The sequence below is a fragment of the Trichoderma evansii genome (assembly GCF_050947405.1).
Source record: "Trichoderma evansii strain SZMC 28006 chromosome Unknown GGI43scaffold_4, whole genome shotgun sequence".
Classification (NCBI taxonomy): Eukaryota; Fungi; Ascomycota; class Sordariomycetes; order Hypocreales; family Hypocreaceae; genus Trichoderma; species Trichoderma evansii.
In genome coordinates this window covers 2,097,621-2,116,064 of record NW_028145202.1, presented here as the reverse complement: position 1 = coordinate 2,116,064, position 18,444 = coordinate 2,097,621, and the positions used below count along the sequence as shown (strand labels likewise).

The following is an 18,444-nucleotide window of genomic DNA, read 5'->3' as shown; positions in this document are numbered from 1 at the left end:
GTATCTCTCAACCTCAGCATAATCTATACGCTCCACTAGTGTAGATTAGTTGGCAATCGCAGCTGGTTGGGTGAAGTCCACCTAGGTACTACGCGACTTATTGAGATATCTGAATATACCCGAGTCAAATAGAACAAGCAGCTATAGCTTGGTTGCGAGTGCTAGGAGAATAAATCATGTCTGTGCTTTACAAGTGCCATGTATATACAATCCACGAGTCTATAGTAGGAGAAAAAATTACACGACATAGTACCCTGCATAACTCCTCTTGCTTCCCTTTTGCTATATCCTTCTTTTACCGCATCATAACTCATCACGTTCATGCTGAATATCGGGTCGCCCGCTATCTTTGTGTAGATCTACTCCTTTCTTCAACCGCCACTTCTCCCATAGTTCAAAGAATTCATTCTCCATCTTCTTGTCCATCTGATCTGGCAAAATAACCTCGTACGTAACGTACAAGTTGCCGAATTCATGCTTGTGGTAGACGCTCTCGCCCTCTTCGTGCCATACCGGCATACCTTCGCCAGCAATAGTTTCTACCAGCCCACTTTGAACGACTTGGCCACGCTCGCGGCTGAGACGCACAACGTGCTTATCGAGGTGAGTGAGATTGCGAGTCCAGCCACCCATCCAGGCCTCACGCAGAGAGAGAACTTCTGTCCAGTACAAATCGTGGCCTTTGCGTCGGAAGAAAGTGCCGTCGACTTGGTCGGGGTTATCCTCATAAGACGGAGCTGCCTCGGCAAGATTGACAATGAGATCGCCAGGAACCCAGTCTGGGCTTTGGTCGGCTTCGTTCTCAAACACCACTTTGGCGTCTCGTCCAATGCCGCGCTCAACAGTCAGGCTAACAGTTGACAATTTGCGCTCAACCCGATTGCCATGGCAGATGGGACACTTGTTCTTGATACTCTTGCCGGTGCCGCCACAGTGGTCGCATCGAACCTGCATCTGCTGGAACATGCCAGGGGCAAGTTGTTGCTTAACAATTCTGATACCATGTCCACCGCAGACATTGCAAGTCTCGACTTTTCCGTCTGCGCTGCCTGAACCTTCGCATCTTTCACAGATGTGCTGCTTCTCCCACTGGAACTCGGTAGTAGCGCCGTTGTAAAAGTCGCGAAGGGAGATTTCTACTTTGACTTCGACGTTGCTGCCTCGAGGCTCGCGATTTGATCTACCGAAATGTCCGTGACCACCAAAGAATCTGCTGAAGAGGTCGAAGGGGTCGCCGCCGCCACCGCCTCCACCACGTTGACGATGGGACTGGACACCGTCGTGGCCATAACGGTCGTAGACTTTTCGAAGCTCGGAGTCGCTTAGCACTTCGTAGGCTTCGGAAACTTCAACAAATTTCTCTTTTGCTGTATCATCGCCTCTAAAAGAAAGTAATATTGCAATTAGTAAACGTTGTAAAAGGCAAGGCGCAAGTACAGAGAGACGACGTACGGATTCTTATCAGGGTGGAACTTCTTCGAAAGTTGGCGGTAGGCAGACTTCAGCTGCTTATCTGTCGCAGATTTATCGACGCCCAAGATCTATTCCATGACTATTAGCATCATTGTATTCGAGGAAAAGAAAAGCGTTGGCGCACTTTGTAGAAGTCTTCGGCGCAGAATGCAAGCGATACTAGAGCCAACAAGACGAAGATCGCCCCGCGGAGTATCATGGTGCAGCTTCGTAAGAATTGGCCTGTCCAGTAAAGAAAAAAAATGATAAATCAAAAATTTATCAAGAATTCTTGTCGTAATCTTCTCTTTCCGAGCTGCTTCTATAGCAGGGCTCGCGTGATGTGCTGGGAAAGAGAGAAAAGCTGGGCATGCAGCTTTGTAAGTTACAGCGTGTTAACATTGCCAGTTGCGTCGACGTGTAAATTAGTGGCTTTTTGGGCCTTTGCCGGCAGCTGCATCATCGCTGATAAGCAGCCGGCAGAGCTATCGCAGAGCACCCATTGGCTGGCGGATGAACTGCGGGCAAATATTGATGGACCCCAGAATCTGGATCTCCACTAAAAGTTAGCTGCTGTTGCTGCTTCTTCACTCTATTTTAGGTAGCATCGCGTCTCATCTTCAGCAGGCTGCCGTGGTGAAGGCAAATTTCGGGAAGATTCCAGGAGGCAAGATAAGAAGACAGGACACATAGTTTTTACATCCCGTGAGAGCTATTCGGTTTTCAACACCTCCCAAGATGAGTTCCAAGAAATATGCCTTCCTCCCGATGGATGATGGCGACTCTTCGGATCGCCACAAGGAGAGTCGCATGAGGTCGCGACAGGAGTATCTCAAGAAAAGAGAGGCAGAGCGCTTGGCCCTGCTGAGGAGACAAGTCGCCGAGGAGACTGCTGAACTGAGGAGTGGAGTTCGCTTATCAGAGAGGGAAAAGGCAGAGTTTACCAAGAACCGAGAGCTTCTACGTCTGGCTGAAGAGCGACTGAGAATCGATGACCATCAAGATGGATACGTTATGCCAGAGGACTACATCACCGAAAAGGGTAAACTGGATCGTAAAAAGAAGGAAGATGCCTTGTATAAGCGCCATGTCGAGCGGGACGAGTACGGCCAGGAGAAATTTGTCACAGAGCACGATGAGTGGGAGAGGGAGCAGACCACCAAAGCCAAAGCGCAGATCCAGGGCCGGGAGCGGGAAAATGAGGACTACGACTACGTCTTGGATGACGCGCAGTATATCCAGTGGAGCCTAGACTCACGGATGCCAGGCGAGCGCAAGACATTGACCAAAGAGCAGCAGTTTTTGGACGCACAGATCGAGGCAGCAGAGAAGAAGGCTTTGTCGATCCAGGAGACAAGGAAAAGTCTACCCATCTACCAATACCGAGAGCAGTTCCTGGAAGCGCTGGAACAGTACCAGATCCTTGTCATTGTAGGAGAAACTGGTAGTGGCAAGACGACTCAGCTACCTCAGTATCTTCATGAAGCCGGGTATACAAAGAACGGCTTGAAAGTTGGATGTACACAACCGCGACGAGTGGCTGCTATGAGTGTGGCTGCGCGTGTTGCGGAAGAAGTTGGTGTCAAGATTGGCCACGAAGTTGGCTACTCTATCCGATTCGAAGACTGCTCAAGTGAAAAGACGATACTCAAGTATATGACTGATGGTATGCTGTTACGAGAGTTTATGACAGAGCCAGACCTGGCCGGATATTCGGCCATCATGATTGACGAGGCTCACGAGCGGACGGTCCACACGGATATTTTGCTGGCTCTGGTGAAGGATCTGGCAAGAGAAAGGAAAGATTTGAAGCTCCTTATCTCTTCTGCTACTATGAACGCCGAGAAATTTGCGCAATATTTCGACGACGCCCCTATCTTCAATATTCCTGGACGACGTTATCCCGTTGACATTTACTACACCCCTGCTCCTGAGGCCAACTATTTGGCCGCGGCCATCACCACTGTGTTCCAAATTCACACAACGCAAGGCAAAGGAGACATTCTCATATTTTTGACTGGACAGGACGAAATCGAAGCTGCGGAGATGGAGATTGCTGAGACGGCAAAGAAACTGGGAAATCGAATCAAAGAGCTGGTTATTTGTCCAATCTACGCCAACTTACCGTCAGAACTCCAAGCAAAGATTTTTGAGCCAACGCCGGAAGGTGCACGCAAAGTCGTGCTGGCAACAAATATTGCCGAAACCAGTTTGACCATTGACGGCATCGTATATGTCATTGACCCCGGCTACGTCAAAGAAAATGTCTATAACCCGGCCACAGGCATGTCAAACTTGGTCGTTGTTCCATGCTCTCGTGCATCAGCCAACCAGCGAAGCGGCCGTGCTGGACGTGTAGGACCTGGCAAGTGTTTCCGATTATATACCAAGTTTGCTTATATGAACGAGATGGACGAGTCACCGCTGCCCGAAATTCAGCGGACAAATCTCAACGGAGTTGTGCTGCAGCTCAAATCACTGGGTATCAACGAGCTACTCGATTTCGAGTTCATGGATCCACCGCCAACAGAAGCTCTCATCGGCGCCTTGAACCAACTCTTTGCCCTGCAGGCTCTCAACCACAAGGGCGAACTGACCAAGATTGGCCGTCAAATGGCCGAATTCCCAACTGACCCTATGCTGGCAAAGGCGGTACTGGCAGCCGATAAAGAAGGCTGTGTTGAGGAGGTACTCTCCATCGTCTCCATGCTGGGTGAAGCCTCTGCCCTCTTCTTCAGACCAAAGGACAAGAAGCTACACGCTGACAGCGCTCGAAACCGATTTACCATCAAGGATGGAGGCGACCACATTTCATTGCTAAACGTCTGGAACCAATGGGTCGACAGCGGTTTTTCGCCAATCTGGGCTAAGGAGAACTTTTTGCAGCAACGGTCACTAACACGCGCCCGAGATGTGCGAGATCAGCTTGCCAAGCTCTGTGAACGTGTCGAAGTTGCCCCTTCAACATGTGGTGCCAACAACCTACGGCCCATTAAGCGTGCCATCACAGCTGGATTTTTCCCCAACGCTGCACGACTGCAGAAGAGCGGCGATAGCTATCGTACAGTCAAGAACAGCACAACGGTGTGGATTCACCCAAGCAGCGTGCTGATGTCGATAGACCCACCAGAAAAGATGGTGATTTATTTCGAATTAGTGCAGACAACAAAGGAGTATATGCGCAGCGTAATGCCAATTGAGGCTGTATGGCTAGCAGAGCTGGCGCCTCACTTTCACAAGAAGAAAGATATTGAAGCTTTGGAGGAAAAGAAAATGCCAAAACAAAGCCGACGAGACTGATGTTCCGTCCTTGTAACTTGTTTTCTGGCTTGATTTATTGCTACATACATAATCATAATCTCTAACCCAGAATGAAGGAGGCTCTAATTCCCCCCCTCAGTCTTTGGCGCATCCTCCCACCGATACATGATTTCCGTCCTCATAGTATACTTGAGACCTTCGACGACATCCGCTCCTTCATGGTATAGCATGGGATGCTGGAAGATGAGGACACTGCCTGCCTTGGGATTAACATCCATTCGCCTCTTCCCATCAGGCGATGAAAAAGCAGTTGCACCGCCGACAAGGCCTTCATCACTGAGGTAGAGATGTAATGTATAATACGTCTCTTGAATGTGAGCACTATCTTTTTCAGATCGATAAGCGGCATCACAATGCCCTAAGATGATTTGTTAGCTCTTGGATACATACAAAACTCAAAAGCACAAAGTGGAAAAAGTAGTCTCTTGTGCTCCGCAAGGGGCTTTACTTACTCCTGAAGAACATGCCAGGCCCATACTTGAGAAACCTCATCCGCTCGTTTAAACCGGCAAATTTCCATGTACCCTGCCTATTGCGGTTATGATCTGGCCTTGGGCATGGTGCTGTGGCAACGAGCTCTTGCAGCCCTTCGGCTTGGGCACAGCGATCCCATAGACGGTCGACGAGAAGCTGGGTGTCCCATATGATTCGATCGCTGTGGCGATACCCCGGTGCCCTAGCTTCTACTCCCGGTGCTACACTAACAAGTGCGGGTTTCCAGGGAGAATCGCCCGGCTTCTCGAGGGGAGCAGAAGCCTCGGCGTAAGCAATTAGCTCGTTGCACTCTTCTCGGGACAGGACATTGTCGAGGATCCACGCCTTGCATTTGGTGTACTCGGGCAGCCCAGACTCTTTGAATGGAACGGGTATTATTGTGACAGGCTCAGACGCTGGGCCAGTAAGAAATGTGTCGGGGATATCCACAGGATTGGACTTGTAGTCTACGTAGAGGAAGCCACTCGATGATGACATGCTGGCAGACATGGTGGCAGATGCTGTTGAAGAAGACGCTGCAGCTGAAGAGGCGGATTTGAAAAGCCGGGAAAGCATGGTGAATAGGATCCAGCCAACGGGAAATATATAAGACTTGAGGCTGAAAATAAGATGGGGCTTCACCGTAACTTTTTTCCTTTAATGCGTTTGCCTAAATATGCAGCTTATATATAGGCAGCTATGATTTGTATTTGTATGCGAAAATGACATGACATGACGCAGTGAGAGCACAACCAGCTATTTAAACATGTTTATTCCATCAGCTCTTGTGAACAAGTGGCAGAAGTTGATTGTAGAAAGTAAATAAAGGTCAAAGAGGCCAAATCATCAGCCAACTCTGGCCTGGTGACTTTCAATCTCACCACAATTGGGCAGTGCAACTGCGGCTGCCTTGAGCCCCAAGGTTGCCGTGGAACCGAAATCCGCTGCCGAGCCGGTATTAGTGTGCATGCACGCTAAAGCACTACAGACAGGCACCTAGATGAATACTAGGTAATCCCCCTGAGACCAGTTCCCGGATGCCTGGAGCTGGTGAGGCGGAGCACCTGGAATGCTGACTTGCCATGTGAAACCAAGAGGTGAGAAAACAACACGTAGGCTATCGCCAAAGGCTATCTGGATTAATGGTTTGAGAGTCGGATGAGTCAAGGCTAGAAATAGGACTTTGGGCAGCAGACAGTTTGATAGGCCGATTTTACAATGTTTGTTAATTGGCAGTTTCTACTTTGGATACGTCGATTTACAGTTTGAACACTCAATGCGACAGTTTGGTGATTATGAATTATTAAAACGAAATAAGAGTCCATGCGAGCTTCATTAACCTCTTCAAAGCAAATATTGATGGGGAAATGGTACTCTTCAGTAAGATTATTGGACGCTTTTGAGGCTCAACTTCTTCACAGCATTTTTAACCTTCCTTCGGGCTTAACGCTCATGCAGTATATTGCATTTAGAGCCAGCAGACCGAACTTTTCTAGCAATTTTTATCCCCTCATGAGTCAGGCTAGAAATAGGACTTTGGGCAGCAAATAGTCAGTCGGATGGGCCGATTTTACCATATGTATTCACAGATTCACAGTTTCGAGCTTAGATACTTCGACTTATAGTTTGAACACTTAATGCGACGGTGTGACGATTATGAATTATTGAAACGAAATAATAGTCCATGCGAGTTTCATTAGCCTCTACAAAGCAAATACTGGTGGAGAAAATAGTACTCTCTCGACTGCATGTGAGATCTAAAGTTTAGATTAACACTCTCAAAATTGAACAAAATTATTGGCTATTTTTGATGCTCTCTTCACAGCGTTTTTAACCTACCCCCAGGCTTCACGCTCATGCAGTGTAATGGAGATTCCCTCGATTGCTCGGCGATACTTCACAGCATTTTTAACCTACCCTCAGGATTCACGCTCATGCAGTCTATCACATTAGACCTACTTGACGGACATTCACAGCAATTTTGATCCTCCCCAAAGGGTTAATTCATATCTAAAATAAAACACAAAAGACCACTTTAGGCTGGAAAACTATTGTTAGAGTAGGTATCTTTAGTATCTTATACTACAATATTGCTGGGTACAGTATTTCAACGCTCTCATCAAATACACGTACTTAAACAGCTATTCCCCTTAAAAAACCAGGTTACCTTAGTTGCATGTATTACACGGCCTCCTATCCTCAGCTCCCACTTCGACGCTCCGATTCTGTTCCTGAGTCGACACAGCAACATCCAGCCCTGGATTCCCCTTGAAAAAATTAAACGGCTTCAATCCAACAACCATTTTTTCAGATGGCATAACGGGCCAATCTTCAATGCGTGGATTGTGCGTTGACCCAAACGTGTGCCAAACAACAATATCTTCACTCCGCACAGACGTATTAGTCGAAGAGTCCTTTCGCCTCCTCTCAATAGCTGATGCAATTCCATCTCCTCCCTGTGACTGCATCGTATGTCGACCAGCCGGGAAAAACTCCTCATCGTCATAGCGGGTGACCCAAATCGCATGCTTTCCATACTCTGATCGCCGCGCATGGTGAGATGAAGGATGAGAGAGCAGCATCTGACTATAAAAGGGCGCGATTTTAAATCCCACAGGTGTCCCAGTTATTGGATTGACGACCTTCTCATTCACAATCTTAAAGGTCCGGTTTGTAGCAAAATCCAGATCCAGACCTTGCTCATTATCAATGATTTGCTTGCTCGTCACGTACCCTACTCCCAGCGGGTTATGAACGTCGGGATCTTCAAACGGTAATGCATGGCTCTCTTCAACTTGCAAAGAGTTTGCATGTCCATCAATCGCCGGGTCAATCCGAAGACAAAATAGATGCTGGTGATACGGCGCAAGCACTCCCGGTGCCACAACGGTTCCATACGGGACTTTTTCTCCCACGGCAATCGGCGCAGTCGACAAAATGCCAGTCGCTCGCACTTCATAATGGATCGAGGCATCCTGGCCGAAATGGAACGCAAAGATGTATTCGTAGTTGCTAACAGTAATGATTGTCTGCAGCACCAAAATGCGAGACCGCGTGACAACTGCATTCTTTGTGCGGAAATTGGTATGCTTCCATAGAATCCCGTCGTCTTGCTCATGGCAGCAAATCACGTTTGGCAATTTCAGCGGTTCGCCAGACCGCGTATTATGCCATCCGTCAAAGTATTTAATCGTCCCCAAACAGTCGCACCCAAGCTGAAGATTATTGGCATTGATACCCGCACCATCGTTGCCAAGATCGAAAGCCGCTTTTCGTTGGTACGGCGAACGAGGATCCCCATAAGGAACAAACATCTCTGCCAGTGACAGGCGATAGAAGAGGCTGCGCCCATCGTAGCGAACATCATGAAGCGTGAGGCCCTCTCGGTAGTTGAAGCCAACATGTAAGCTCCATTTCTCCCAGGTAATCGAGTTTCCATCGACTTGGAACGAGGGTCCCTCTGGCTGTACGACCTGGTATGGTTTTGTGGTCTGTCGGTATTCTGATCGTAGACTTGGATGATATTCACTGTCTGTGGCGGGATGGATCTTGCTGCGATCATATGGTCGAGCTTCGTTGTGAATTCTTTCAGTTTGGCTGGACGGTAGCCGATACACTTTTATGACACATAGTTTCTCATCTACTTCAGCGCAGATGTCTAGCGGATATGCGTAGTAATTGGCATCCGGATTGTTAGTAAGACGCATATAGAACCAGCACTGGATAGACAGTCAGAACAAAGGTGTACATATACGTATTAAAAGGCAGTGCACGCACCATGGTTATTCTTTCAGTCATATCATTCATACCATCCGTCGCATAAGCCCACGCTTCAACACAGACAACCGCCTCAGGTGGAAGCTGCAGCGTCTGTATCTCAGCCTGCACTCGCTCATCAGCCAAACAGGCCTTTTCAACCTCACCCATATAGCTCGAATCAATATACGAATGTTTTCCCTTGAGATTCTCAAGCTTCACTACAGATTGTTGGTCTAGGTCGACAATCAGTTCAAATAGCTGATTCGCTTCCTTGGGAGCTGGCGAAGCAATAACCTGGACGCGGGCTTGACGTGCCGGGCGGGCGGCTTTAGTGGTAGATCCATTTTGCTGGCTGTCAAGAAAAGCTATCATGTCCTTCTTTGGAGGCTCTTTTAGAGTGATGAAGCGAAAATTCGGGTCTTGGGCTGCAAAACATGGCCTTACGATGGATGCGGCCTGGAGGTGTAGGTTAGGCGCGAGGTGTCATGAATGTTGGGAGACATGGGCTCGGTACCTTTTGTATTTCTTCAGGAGAAAGGGGATCGAACGGGTGCGAGTAGTGAGATGCCATGGTAGGCAATATTTCAATGGTGTTGTGTTTCTTTTTGTTTTTATTGCTTTAAAATCCAAGAATTTCCGTCTTCTTAATATGGTGGTTTGGTCTGGTTTAGTTCAAGTATGCACCCTGTACTTGCAACTCCTCTACCCTTTTATAGTTTATACAAAGACCAGATCCTTGAGAGTAAAGAAGAAAATCAATCCAAGTCCCTTCTCCACGTTATGCCACTCTCCATCCCCTCCATCCCGTTACGTACAATTTACCTCTCCGATTTTCTCGCAATGATACCGTCTAAAGGAAAGGCTAGTGTGTTGGGGTAGCGGCCGATACAGGCGCGGACCTTGAGCCTCCAAGGGAATTGTTTCCCACCGCGCTCTGCCTTTGGAGGCAATAATCTCCACGCAGCGTGGGAGGCGTCTCTGCGCCCTCTCGGTGCTACAGCCTTTAGAGGACAAACAGCTGCATGTGATGTTTACAGAGTGTTGTATTGTGAGTCAGTATTATTCCATGTTATTATTATTTTAAATGGAGGGAGGAGATAAGACTGAGTGAGCATGGAACTTCCATGGCCATTGATTTCGACATCAGCATTGCATCAGAGCCGCCCGTAGTGCTGGGGTAAGCTGTATTTAGTGCGAAAGCGTAGTGGCTTATAGCTCATATAGTGCATCTGAACCATTGCTGCCCGCTACAAATGGGGCTCGGTACATGTATCTGCCATAAAGCTCCATGTATTTTTCCAACAAGCTGGAAGCTTTCACTTTACATCATCAAAGTATCCACGAGTGCCAATTTCATTTCATCGCTTCTCATCTAACATGTCCCATCATAACAGAGTTAATTAAACCATTAGTGTACAAAGCTAGTCACATATTATTAATAAATTATTATAAAGAAAAAGCAGCAAAGCACTCGCTTCTTTTCTATATCATTAAAGAATCAGCATACAAAAACAGCTTTAGCCATAAATATCTTATAACCCAGACATCATCATAAAGCAAGCATGAAAATTCATCAATCGTCAAAACAAACGAAAAATAAATCATAACATTAACGTCAAAGAGAAAAAGAAAAAGAGACGCAAAAGCGAAATATATCGTCGTCAAAAGGTCGTCATCGTCAAATCGTCATCGAATCGTTCCAAGACCCATCATCTCCTCCTCTTATGTCTCTTGTCTCCATCCTCATCGTCGTCTCCTCCTCTTCGTCCTCCTTCTCCATCGCCTCCTGCTCCTCCACTGCTACCACCAGGAGCCTGAAGTGCTCCCGCCAATGGTCCCAGTTGTCCCAATAAATCACCGCCAAGCACATCCCCAACCACGCTCACCCAGCTGCGCCGCCCCTGCAGAGCTCCCGTCACGCCGCTCACAATCTTTTGAATTTGCTCAGGATCCGAAGCAGCAAGCTGCCATGCACCGTGGATATTCAAGCCACCGGGTTTATCCGCCGAACGATGAAATTCGCCGCTTCTAGTACTCAGCCGGCTCCTGCTATGACGCCCACCGTCCAATGGTCTCCCATGCGAGTCGAAACGGTCAGGCAAATCTTCGATTTCCTCATCCGAATCTGAGTGATGCCGCCTCCGATGCCTGCTCTCGTGACCACGGTTAGGGGAACGATCGTGAGTTATATCGGATGATTGTCGACGGTGACGACTTGATCGGCTGAATTGGTTTTTACGACGTCTATCGTCTTCAGACTCCGAACTGTCTGATTCGGATTTGAGTTCGTGCTCCTCTTTATGCCTCTTCATTGTTACAGTGCTCGTCGGAGAAAGCGGTCCAAATGACACAGACTTTCTTCTATGAAGGGGAAATCCAGCTGGGGGAATCTCGATGCGAGGCGGCGGTAGCTGCTTGAGCGGTTTTACGGCCTCTAAAAACGTATTGGTTAGCTTCAACAAATAACCTTTATTATCCCAAAGACTTTGTCTAATTTGAAGTATCAAAAAACAGTCCTTGAAAAAAAAAGTACGACTCAACGCACCCTCAGATGGTCCGCCCTTCTGTTCGGGTGGATTCTTGGCTCTGGAGAGGTCACTCACATAATCTTGCGGGAAGCTACCGCCCGCCGGTGGCCCTGGAGGTGGAGGTCCAGGAGGAGGAGCCGGGCCCGAAGGCGGCGGTCCAGCTGGCGGGCGTGCGTATCCCGGCACTCCTGAAGAGTTACCAGGAGGCGGCGGTCCCGAAGGTGGCGGGGGACCAGCCGGTGGAGGCGGAGGTGCGTACCCGTGGTAATCTTGAGGCACATAGGGGTGGTACTCACGAGGTTCCGGCACACTGGGGTCAGTATACGGCGTGTACGAGTGCTCTCGCGGCGGAACATCAGCTGGGGGAGGCGGCCCGCCAGCTGGGGGAGGGGGAACGTTTCCGGGGATGCTGGATCCCGGAGTTGTGGGATAGGGGGGAGCCCCATAGTAGGCGCCGCCGGAAGCATTTGGAGGTGAGTGCGGTCTGTGTTGGTCTTCAAAGTAAGTCCCGTTTGAAGGGTCCTTGGGTGGGCCTAAAGAGCTCAAAAGTAAGTTATCGTTTTAAAGAGACGCACCAAATGAAAGAAAGAAACCGAAAAGAGAGAAAGAAGCCAGAATGACTTGGGGCTATGAGGGGGAAATCTTACGCTGTCCTTGTTCCTCGCGCTCCCTCGAGCGCTTCTCCTTCGACCGTCTCTCCTTTCGATCTTCCTTCCTCTCCTCTCGCTTCTCTTCCCGTCTCTCTTCTTCTCTCCTCTTCTCTTTATCCTTTCTGTCCTTGTATTCTTTGATTCCCGCTGCCGCAGCGCCTGCGGCAGCCATGTCTCGTAACTGGCTCCTGCTTCGTTTCCTCTCCTCGTTGGACTCAGGAGAGGATGATGGGTCTCTTTCACGTCTTCTCCGTCGGTTTCGCCGCCTTTCCTCGGCCTCGGATTCATATCCTTGGCCGGTTGGAGAGCGCGGATCGGGTGGTAGGGGATCGTGCCCGTACTCAATCAAGCCTAGCCCAGGATCAGCCACGGCTTCGGGATAAAGGGATCTGGCTCTCGACCTGCTCCTGCTCCTGCTCCTACTCCTGCTGTGTGAGTTGCGTCTATCGTACTCGCGATCTTCATCGCTGTATCCACGAGAGGTCGATTCCTCTCTCTCTCTCTCCTTCTTCTTGTCATGGTGGTCCTTCCACATCTTGCCAGCTACGCCGACTGCAGCCGCACCAGCGGCAAGCTCGGCGCCACGGCGAAGCGTGGACTTGCTGCGAGATCTGCTGCCGGGTCGAGAGTGTCGCGACTTGGATCGCGACTTTGACTTGTCACGGAAATGCTTCACGAGACCAGCAGTCGCAGCGGTTCCAATGGCGGCCTTGGCTAAGGTGGAGAGACTGCGCTTGCGGCTTGGCTTGCGAGAACGATCAGAGTAGTAGTCTTCATCAGATGAATAATACCCTCGATTTCGGCTTCGTCCTCGGCGTCTCTCCTCCTTTTCGGCCTTGCTGGCCTGGTGATACTTGACGGCACCAGCCGCGGCGAGCGCAACAGCTGCGATTCCTAGACCTTTCTTGAGCGTAGAATGGCGGTCGGGGGATTCATTACCGTCACCCCAGTGCTCTTCATAGGCGCTGTGGGCTCGTCTGATGGCCTCGGTTCCGATAGCTCCCAAGGCAGCACCGGCAAGAACCTTCTTGCCACGGTGCTCAGCAATCTCTCCGTATTCGTTGGGGCGACTAGAGAGCAGGGCGGTGATGCCAGCGCCAGCAAGGGCACCCTCTGCGAGGTGGCGCTTGTGGTGATCCGAGCTCTGGCTTCGCTCGCGACGAGTGGTGCGACGAGAGTAGTAATAGTCATCGTCGTCGCTGTGGTAGTCGTCCCGTCGCGGGCGGCGGTCGCCTTTGTAGGGGCCAACCTCTCTTCTTTCGCGGCGGTAATAATACTCTTCATCGTAGGGAGCGGGGCGAGCGACTTCTCGGTCACCCTCTCTCTCTCTTAGCACAATGATGCTGGGATCTTGCCGGGGAATGACAATCTGCTGCGGTGGAGCTTCCTGGACGATGATTTTCTGATCCGGAGCCCGTTGACGGACTACGACGGGAGAGGACGTATGATCTGGCTCGCGGTAATACTCAGTCTCCTTGCGATAGCGGTCGACTTCGTGGCCGTGGCCGTCATCAAAGCGCTCCTCGACTCTCTTTTCCACCCGCACATCTTCTTCATGATGGCGAGGGCGTCTCTCCCAGTCACGGTCCGTTTCCCGGCGCTCGACATCGCGCTCATAGAAGACGGTGCGTGTGCGATCAGCCTCAGGGTCTATGGCCGACCGTGGCCTGTCCGGGACATATGCTCGCTCCCTTCGCTCATACTCGACAAAATCCCGCTCATTGGGCCCAGAGTAGCGTGAGCGGCGTTCGTCGTCCATCTCAATAAACTTCTCAACACGGTCGTATCGCTCCACTCGGGGTTGATGGGGTGGGTTGACTTTGTATCGGGTCACAGTGGTGCTCTTGAAGCGCTCGTCGTCAGAATCGTTTTCGCGGCGTTCTCGATAGACCTTTGTTGTTCTATAGTCGGCCATCTCTCCAACCTAGCGCTGTCTGCTAGGTATATCTCTTTCTCTCGCTATCTCTCACACTGTCTTTTCCACTCTTTCTTCTCCGCTCTTGTGAATCGTCACTTATATGAAGTACCAGGCAATTATGACGCGGGAGAGAAGAAGTAGCTAAGGCGCAAAGGCAGACACAGTAAGAACAGTATAAAGGATTCTGAGAGGCTGAAAAAAAGCACAAGGAGGGGTAAAGAAGCTGGGAAAGGGAAGGATATGACGCAGAAGAGTTGCCAACCCTTGCTGCAACTGTACTAATACTTGCACCGTAGAGGGTCCTGGTGCTTGGTGCGGCTGCAACGGAGGACGCAGCGCCTGCTGCAGGATAACGTCAGGACAGTACAAATAGCGTCGAGAGCGGGCCTCGCTGGGTGTGGACAGCTGATGACGATGTTTCATTGGGAGGAGGGGCCGAGCAGCAGTTGGAAGCTGGTCGAAGGTGGGCTGCTGACTCTGGGCTGCGTGAGAGAAGGCCAGCTAACGGAGGGCTAGACAAGGGCAGGGCTCTTGGACTGGACGAGGCTAAAGACTGCTGTGCGTTGATCTCGCTGTATTTTTGTCGTTTCTGTTGCGTTCTCTCTGCCCGGTGATATCGGGTTCCGCGTAAATTAGTGGTAGGGTGGTAGCAATTAGTCTGTTGCGGTTGTTGATGAGCTGTTGCGTGTGTCATGTCTTGTCATGTCTTTGCCGCCGTATCGCTTCTCGTCCGCCCTGCCTCACAACATCACCATCAACAACATCGTCATCGTCAAATCAAAGTCTCAAATATCCCTTGGTCCTCTTCATTCGCTGTACTTGTTTTCTTCGCTATTCTTCTCCTACAGTGCCACTCGGCACCGTCCGCCTGTTAGATCTCGACCTGTGCCAGCTCCGAAATCCTTCCACCCCTCCCAACAAAACAGGCGAACCGCCTTGGCTGGTCACCTGCATGAATCTGGAAGAAAGCGGCCGGCGCCTTGTGACCAGGCAGAAGCGTGGCGCGGGGCCCAGTAGCTGCTCTTCACAGGAACCACGAGGGGCGCGAGTTTTTTCCGTCGCAGAATCGAGCGCTGTGCACCACCCGATTTTCGCTTTCTTTCTTATTCTGCTCACGCAGCCAAGCCCATGGTGACACAGGTCTCAGCCTCACTTTCTTCTAATTTCTTAGGCCTCTGCTTTGTAGTCGTGACCCCGCCTCGCTCCCTCTTTGGCGCTGGCATGTTTCTAGCGTCATGGAACAGACCTGATCAAATCACACGTTTGGCGAGATGAGATGCTTGCTCTGAAACCAAAAGCTCATTTCACGTCACATCTGCTGTCTCCCAGAGGTTGAGCCTGTGGCTGTCTACTTTCGCCCTCGCCTCGCGCCGTGCCGCGCTAAAAAAGCCCCTCCAGGTACCTGGAGATGCCGTGCTTCAGTGGGAAAGAAGAATTCAGAGCAAAGAGGGGAGAAACCTGGCTGGGCGGGAATGTCGTCATAGCGCCATGGGCTGTGCGCCTGTCTTCTAAACAGCCCACTATTCGCAGTTCCACTGTAGACTCTATTCTGGTAGCTTCAATGCTGTCTTGCTGTCTTGCTGTCTTGCTGTCATTCTGCATCTTTTCTGATCGAACCTCCCCCCACGCAGATTATGCACAGCCTAGCTACTATGTACCGCGAAAAAACTCCGTAATGGGGACATCCCTTCGGCCACGGCGAGCCCCCAATCAGCCCACAGTCACAGCGGCCCTTGCGTTCTACTATAGTACTATTACTGGCACACAACTGCCGAACGTGACCGTGTGATTGGATTGCCTGGACCCGAGACTGCGTGTCATTCAGCCTACCGGAGAGCCGACAGATGAGCCCTACGGGGACTTGTGCCAGAGCCCGCTGCCCCTTACAGATGCAATCCTAAAAAGTCACGTCGACATCCGACCCGAGATCCTCAGCTGATGGCTAGGGTCACTTTCATTGAGACATGCCGAGAGTGGCTGTTGGATGGGCGTTCCTGCAGAGACCCAAAAGTACAATTTCTATACGTCGAGATACCTGTGCTATGATATAACGTCCGCCTAAAGATCCACAGAAACAGAGATGCCAAGAAAAATCAAAATCATATACCAGCTACGCCTGTTTGACCCAATCTGAAGCCTTTTGACTCCATGTAGTATGTACACTGCGTCTAACCCAATCGATGCTTTAAGACGGGTTACAGTTACTCGTCGAAGCCATGCTTGTTGCCCAAAACACCAACACCGCCGTTGCTTCGGCGCCTCTTGCCGATGACCTCGCGGATCCAGTCGCTCAGCGTGAAGCCCCAGTGGCCGGCCACCATGACTCCACTGAAGATGTTGACAATCTTGACCAAGAAAGACAAGAATCCGTCACGGCTTTCCTCTACACTCAGCAGGATAGGCTCAATGTCGTACTTGAAAAAGATGCCCGGGATCTGGTGGTCCGAGATCGTCTTGCTGTGCTCAGTGACGGCATACTGGTTGGTATTGACGATCCTGCGGTTGGCAAGGTAAACGGTAGGGACCACGGAGAGATAGTACTGGAACTTGTGAAAGTGGACAATGGCGGAGTTGACGGTACGGTCGAGAGGGTTGACCAGCGATGGGTAGTATGGTCCATACGACATTTCCGAGATGATGTGAGAAAAGTTGAATTCTACATTAAGTTGTTAGAAGATGTGCATGATTTGAAAGTAAAGATGGAGAAGGAAAGGGGAGGCAGGAAGGAGAAGTACATACTGTCGTGATCCAAGTGTTGACCCATTCCCATATAACCGTGACCTCTCGCCGTGATATGAAAGTCTCCCTGCACCTTGTTCAAATCCAGGCTTCCAAACATGCGGCAGCTGTCAGGCTTTCCTCTCGGCCTAGGAGTCTTTGCCCACTTGGCCCTCCTTTGGGTGAGAGCAATAATGTCATGGACGTGTTCTTCACCAAAACCCTCATCGTGTTTTGAGTGCCAGCCAAGGCCCGTGTCGAGTTGGCCATTCTCGTTCTTGCCGAGCTTGTGCATGCCCTTCTCATCAACCCACTGGCTCCAGGTAGTGGCCTCGCGGGACAGCTTGTCGGCAGCAAGAATGCGATCTCCCGAGGCATCCTGGACGTTGACGTGCAGATCGTCGCAGTTCATCTTGACGACAATGTCCATGTTAATCTGCATGTCGTGCCCGACACCCCTTTCGACAGCAAATGTATGCGCCTCGCTGCCACGCCACCAGCGGCCAAACTCAGTCCACATGAATACGCTGGATATGAGGAGCATGGCAACAGTCCATTTTCCGCCGCCAGACGTCTGTGTCACATACTGCGGCTTGGATTTAGCTAAATGAAAAGAGGCAAGGTTAGCAAACAAAGATGGAGCTAGATGACGGAGTGTGTAGCCGTACGGAATGCATCAAAGGCACTGACGATGCCGCCCTTTGCGCCAAAGTCGTCCTCGTTCAAGCCAGTCTTCTCGAACCCGTCCATTTTGTATAATGTGCTGCACCCTTTTCTGCAGGGGAACTGCCAATGACCAGAAGTTTCTTTATTTTTCCAATATCACTTGAAGAAATGAAAGGTCATTGAATATCAGGGCGAAAAAAGGGAGGAAGCAGGGACTACAAGCCCACTGTCGAATTGCAAGCTACAGCTTCGTGGTTGATGGCTACCTCATTCCACGGAGTATTTTGCCGACCACTTCGCTCCAAACGCTCAATTCGATCCAGCGAAGTCGTGCGCAGCGTAAAATTCACGATTCAGCCTCAACCAAGTCTTTTCCAAGGCGTGGCGAGCTGCGGCGCATGTGAAGCACCTCAATCGCATTCAGCTCGTGGACACGTCTCCGGTTCAGTTCCCTGTTCGGAAGCTCGACGGTGATTGGGCGCGTGGCTGCGACCGGACTATCCCCGGCCCGGGACAAGTTCTGGAACGGCCACCAGCATGCGAAGCTGCCCTGGATTTTCGGGTCAGCAATGGACTAATAATGGACTATTATTGAGCGCGCTGAAATGCAGCCAGGCGAGACATTGGATATGGCGTGCATATTGGCGACAGAAATTGCAGTGCTAGACTGCTGTTCTCGATGCTGCTCGAGGAAGCTCCGTTGACAAAGGGGGGGGTTGTTTTATCTCCAAGGTATGTCTCCTATCGGCAGCTCTGGAAAACTAAATTTAACGAATGGCAGAACAGAACATCGGGGCAAGGGCAAAAGACCGCAAAAAAAAAAGTGTAGTGACATCTCGACTCCAAGCACGAGTAATTCGTCCTCCAAGAAAAGGCTACCATTGATCCAACCGGCAGGGCTGGGCTGTCAAAAGTGAGCACAGACTTGCTGGGGCCCGCAAAAATCGCCAGCCAAGGT

At 50.3% G+C, this 18,444-nt stretch overlaps 6 protein-coding genes across 6 annotated transcripts; 1 reads left to right on the top strand and 5 right to left on the bottom strand.

Annotated features, from left to right (window-relative positions):
• Positions 1–91: 91 nt before the first annotated feature.
• On the bottom strand, positions 92–1,858 carry GGI43DRAFT_398966 (uncharacterized protein). The gene is made up of 3 exons (XM_083205277.1): positions 1,598–1,858; positions 1,453–1,541; positions 92–1,381 (listed from the first exon to the last, which is right to left on the bottom strand). Exons 1-3 carry the CDS (start codon positions 1,670–1,672, stop codon positions 304–306), a joined length of 1,242 nt encoding a protein of 413 aa, XP_083063677.1. The 5' UTR covers positions 1,673–1,858; the 3' UTR covers positions 92–303.
• A 199-nt stretch (positions 1,859–2,057) lies between these two features.
• On the top strand, positions 2,058–4,822 carry GGI43DRAFT_301818 (P-loop containing nucleoside triphosphate hydrolase protein). The gene has a single exon (XM_083201550.1). It carries the CDS (start codon positions 2,191–2,193, stop codon positions 4,750–4,752), a length of 2,562 nt encoding a protein of 853 aa, XP_083063676.1. The 5' UTR covers positions 2,058–2,190; the 3' UTR covers positions 4,753–4,822.
• Positions 4,823–4,835: 13 nt separating this feature from the next.
• On the bottom strand, positions 4,836–5,823 carry GGI43DRAFT_421356 (uncharacterized protein; the record flags this gene model as incomplete). The annotated part of the gene is made up of 2 exons (XM_083207942.1): positions 4,836–5,131; positions 5,226–5,823. The coding sequence occupies 2 exons, from the start codon at positions 5,821–5,823 to the stop codon at positions 4,836–4,838; spliced, it is 894 nt and encodes a 297-aa protein (XP_083063675.1).
• Positions 5,824–7,223: 1,400 nt separating this feature from the next.
• Positions 7,224–10,089, bottom strand: GGI43DRAFT_301587 (copper amine oxidase). The gene is made up of 3 exons (XM_083201548.1): positions 9,521–10,089; positions 9,025–9,462; positions 7,224–8,966 (listed from the first exon to the last, which is right to left on the bottom strand). The coding sequence occupies exons 1-3, from the start codon at positions 9,575–9,577 to the stop codon at positions 7,416–7,418; spliced, it is 2,046 nt and encodes a 681-aa protein (XP_083063674.1). The 5' UTR covers positions 9,578–10,089; the 3' UTR covers positions 7,224–7,415.
• Positions 10,090–10,715: 626 nt separating this feature from the next.
• On the bottom strand, positions 10,716–14,650 carry GGI43DRAFT_432272 (uncharacterized protein; the record flags this gene model as incomplete). The annotated part of the gene is made up of 3 exons (XM_083209540.1): positions 12,182–14,650; positions 11,552–12,067; positions 10,716–11,440 (listed from the first exon to the last, which is right to left on the bottom strand). The coding sequence occupies exons 1-3, from the start codon at positions 14,097–14,099 to the stop codon at positions 10,716–10,718; spliced, it is 3,159 nt and encodes a 1,052-aa protein (XP_083063673.1). The 5' UTR covers positions 14,100–14,650.
• Positions 14,651–16,097: 1,447 nt separating this feature from the next.
• Positions 16,098–18,027, bottom strand: GGI43DRAFT_301636 (endoplasmic reticulum vesicle transporter-domain-containing protein). Its single transcript, XM_083201549.1, has 3 exons — positions 17,489–18,027; positions 16,842–17,423; positions 16,098–16,758 (listed from the first exon to the last, which is right to left on the bottom strand). Exons 1-3 carry the CDS (start codon positions 17,568–17,570, stop codon positions 16,304–16,306), a joined length of 1,119 nt encoding a protein of 372 aa, XP_083063672.1. The 5' UTR covers positions 17,571–18,027; the 3' UTR covers positions 16,098–16,303.
• Positions 18,028–18,444: the final 417 nt, after the last annotated feature.

Coding starts and splice junctions, on each gene's coding strand:
- GGI43DRAFT_301818 (XM_083201550.1), top strand. CDS start 2,191: ATGAGTTCCAAGAAATATGCCTTCCTCCCGATGGATGATGGCGACTCT.
- GGI43DRAFT_301587 (XM_083201548.1), bottom strand. CDS start 9,577: ATGGCATCTCACTACTCGCACCCGTTCGATCCCCTTTCTCCTGAAGAA. Junction 9,463..9,520: donor CTCCTGAAGAAATACAAAAG/GTACCGAGCCCA, acceptor CTACACCTCCAG/GCCGCATCCATCGTAAGGCC. Junction 8,967..9,024: donor TGACTGAAAGAATAACCATG/GTGCGTGCACTG, acceptor CTGTCTATCCAG/TGCTGGTTCTATATGCGTCT.
- GGI43DRAFT_398966 (XM_083205277.1), bottom strand. CDS start 1,672: ATGATACTCCGCGGGGCGATCTTCGTCTTGTTGGCTCTAGTATCGCTT. Junction 1,542..1,597: donor GCGCCGAAGACTTCTACAAA/GTGCGCCAACGC, acceptor GTCATGGAATAG/ATCTTGGGCGTCGATAAATC. Junction 1,382..1,452: donor TTCCACCCTGATAAGAATCC/GTACGTCGTCTC, acceptor ACTTTCTTTTAG/AGGCGATGATACAGCAAAAG.
- GGI43DRAFT_301636 (XM_083201549.1), bottom strand. CDS start 17,570: ATGGACGGGTTCGAGAAGACTGGCTTGAACGAGGACGACTTTGGCGCA. Junction 17,424..17,488: donor CAGTGCCTTTGATGCATTCC/GTACGGCTACAC, acceptor CTTTTCATTTAG/CTAAATCCAAGCCGCAGTAT. Junction 16,759..16,841: donor TCAACACTTGGATCACGACA/GTATGTACTTCT, acceptor AACTTAATGTAG/AATTCAACTTTTCTCACATC.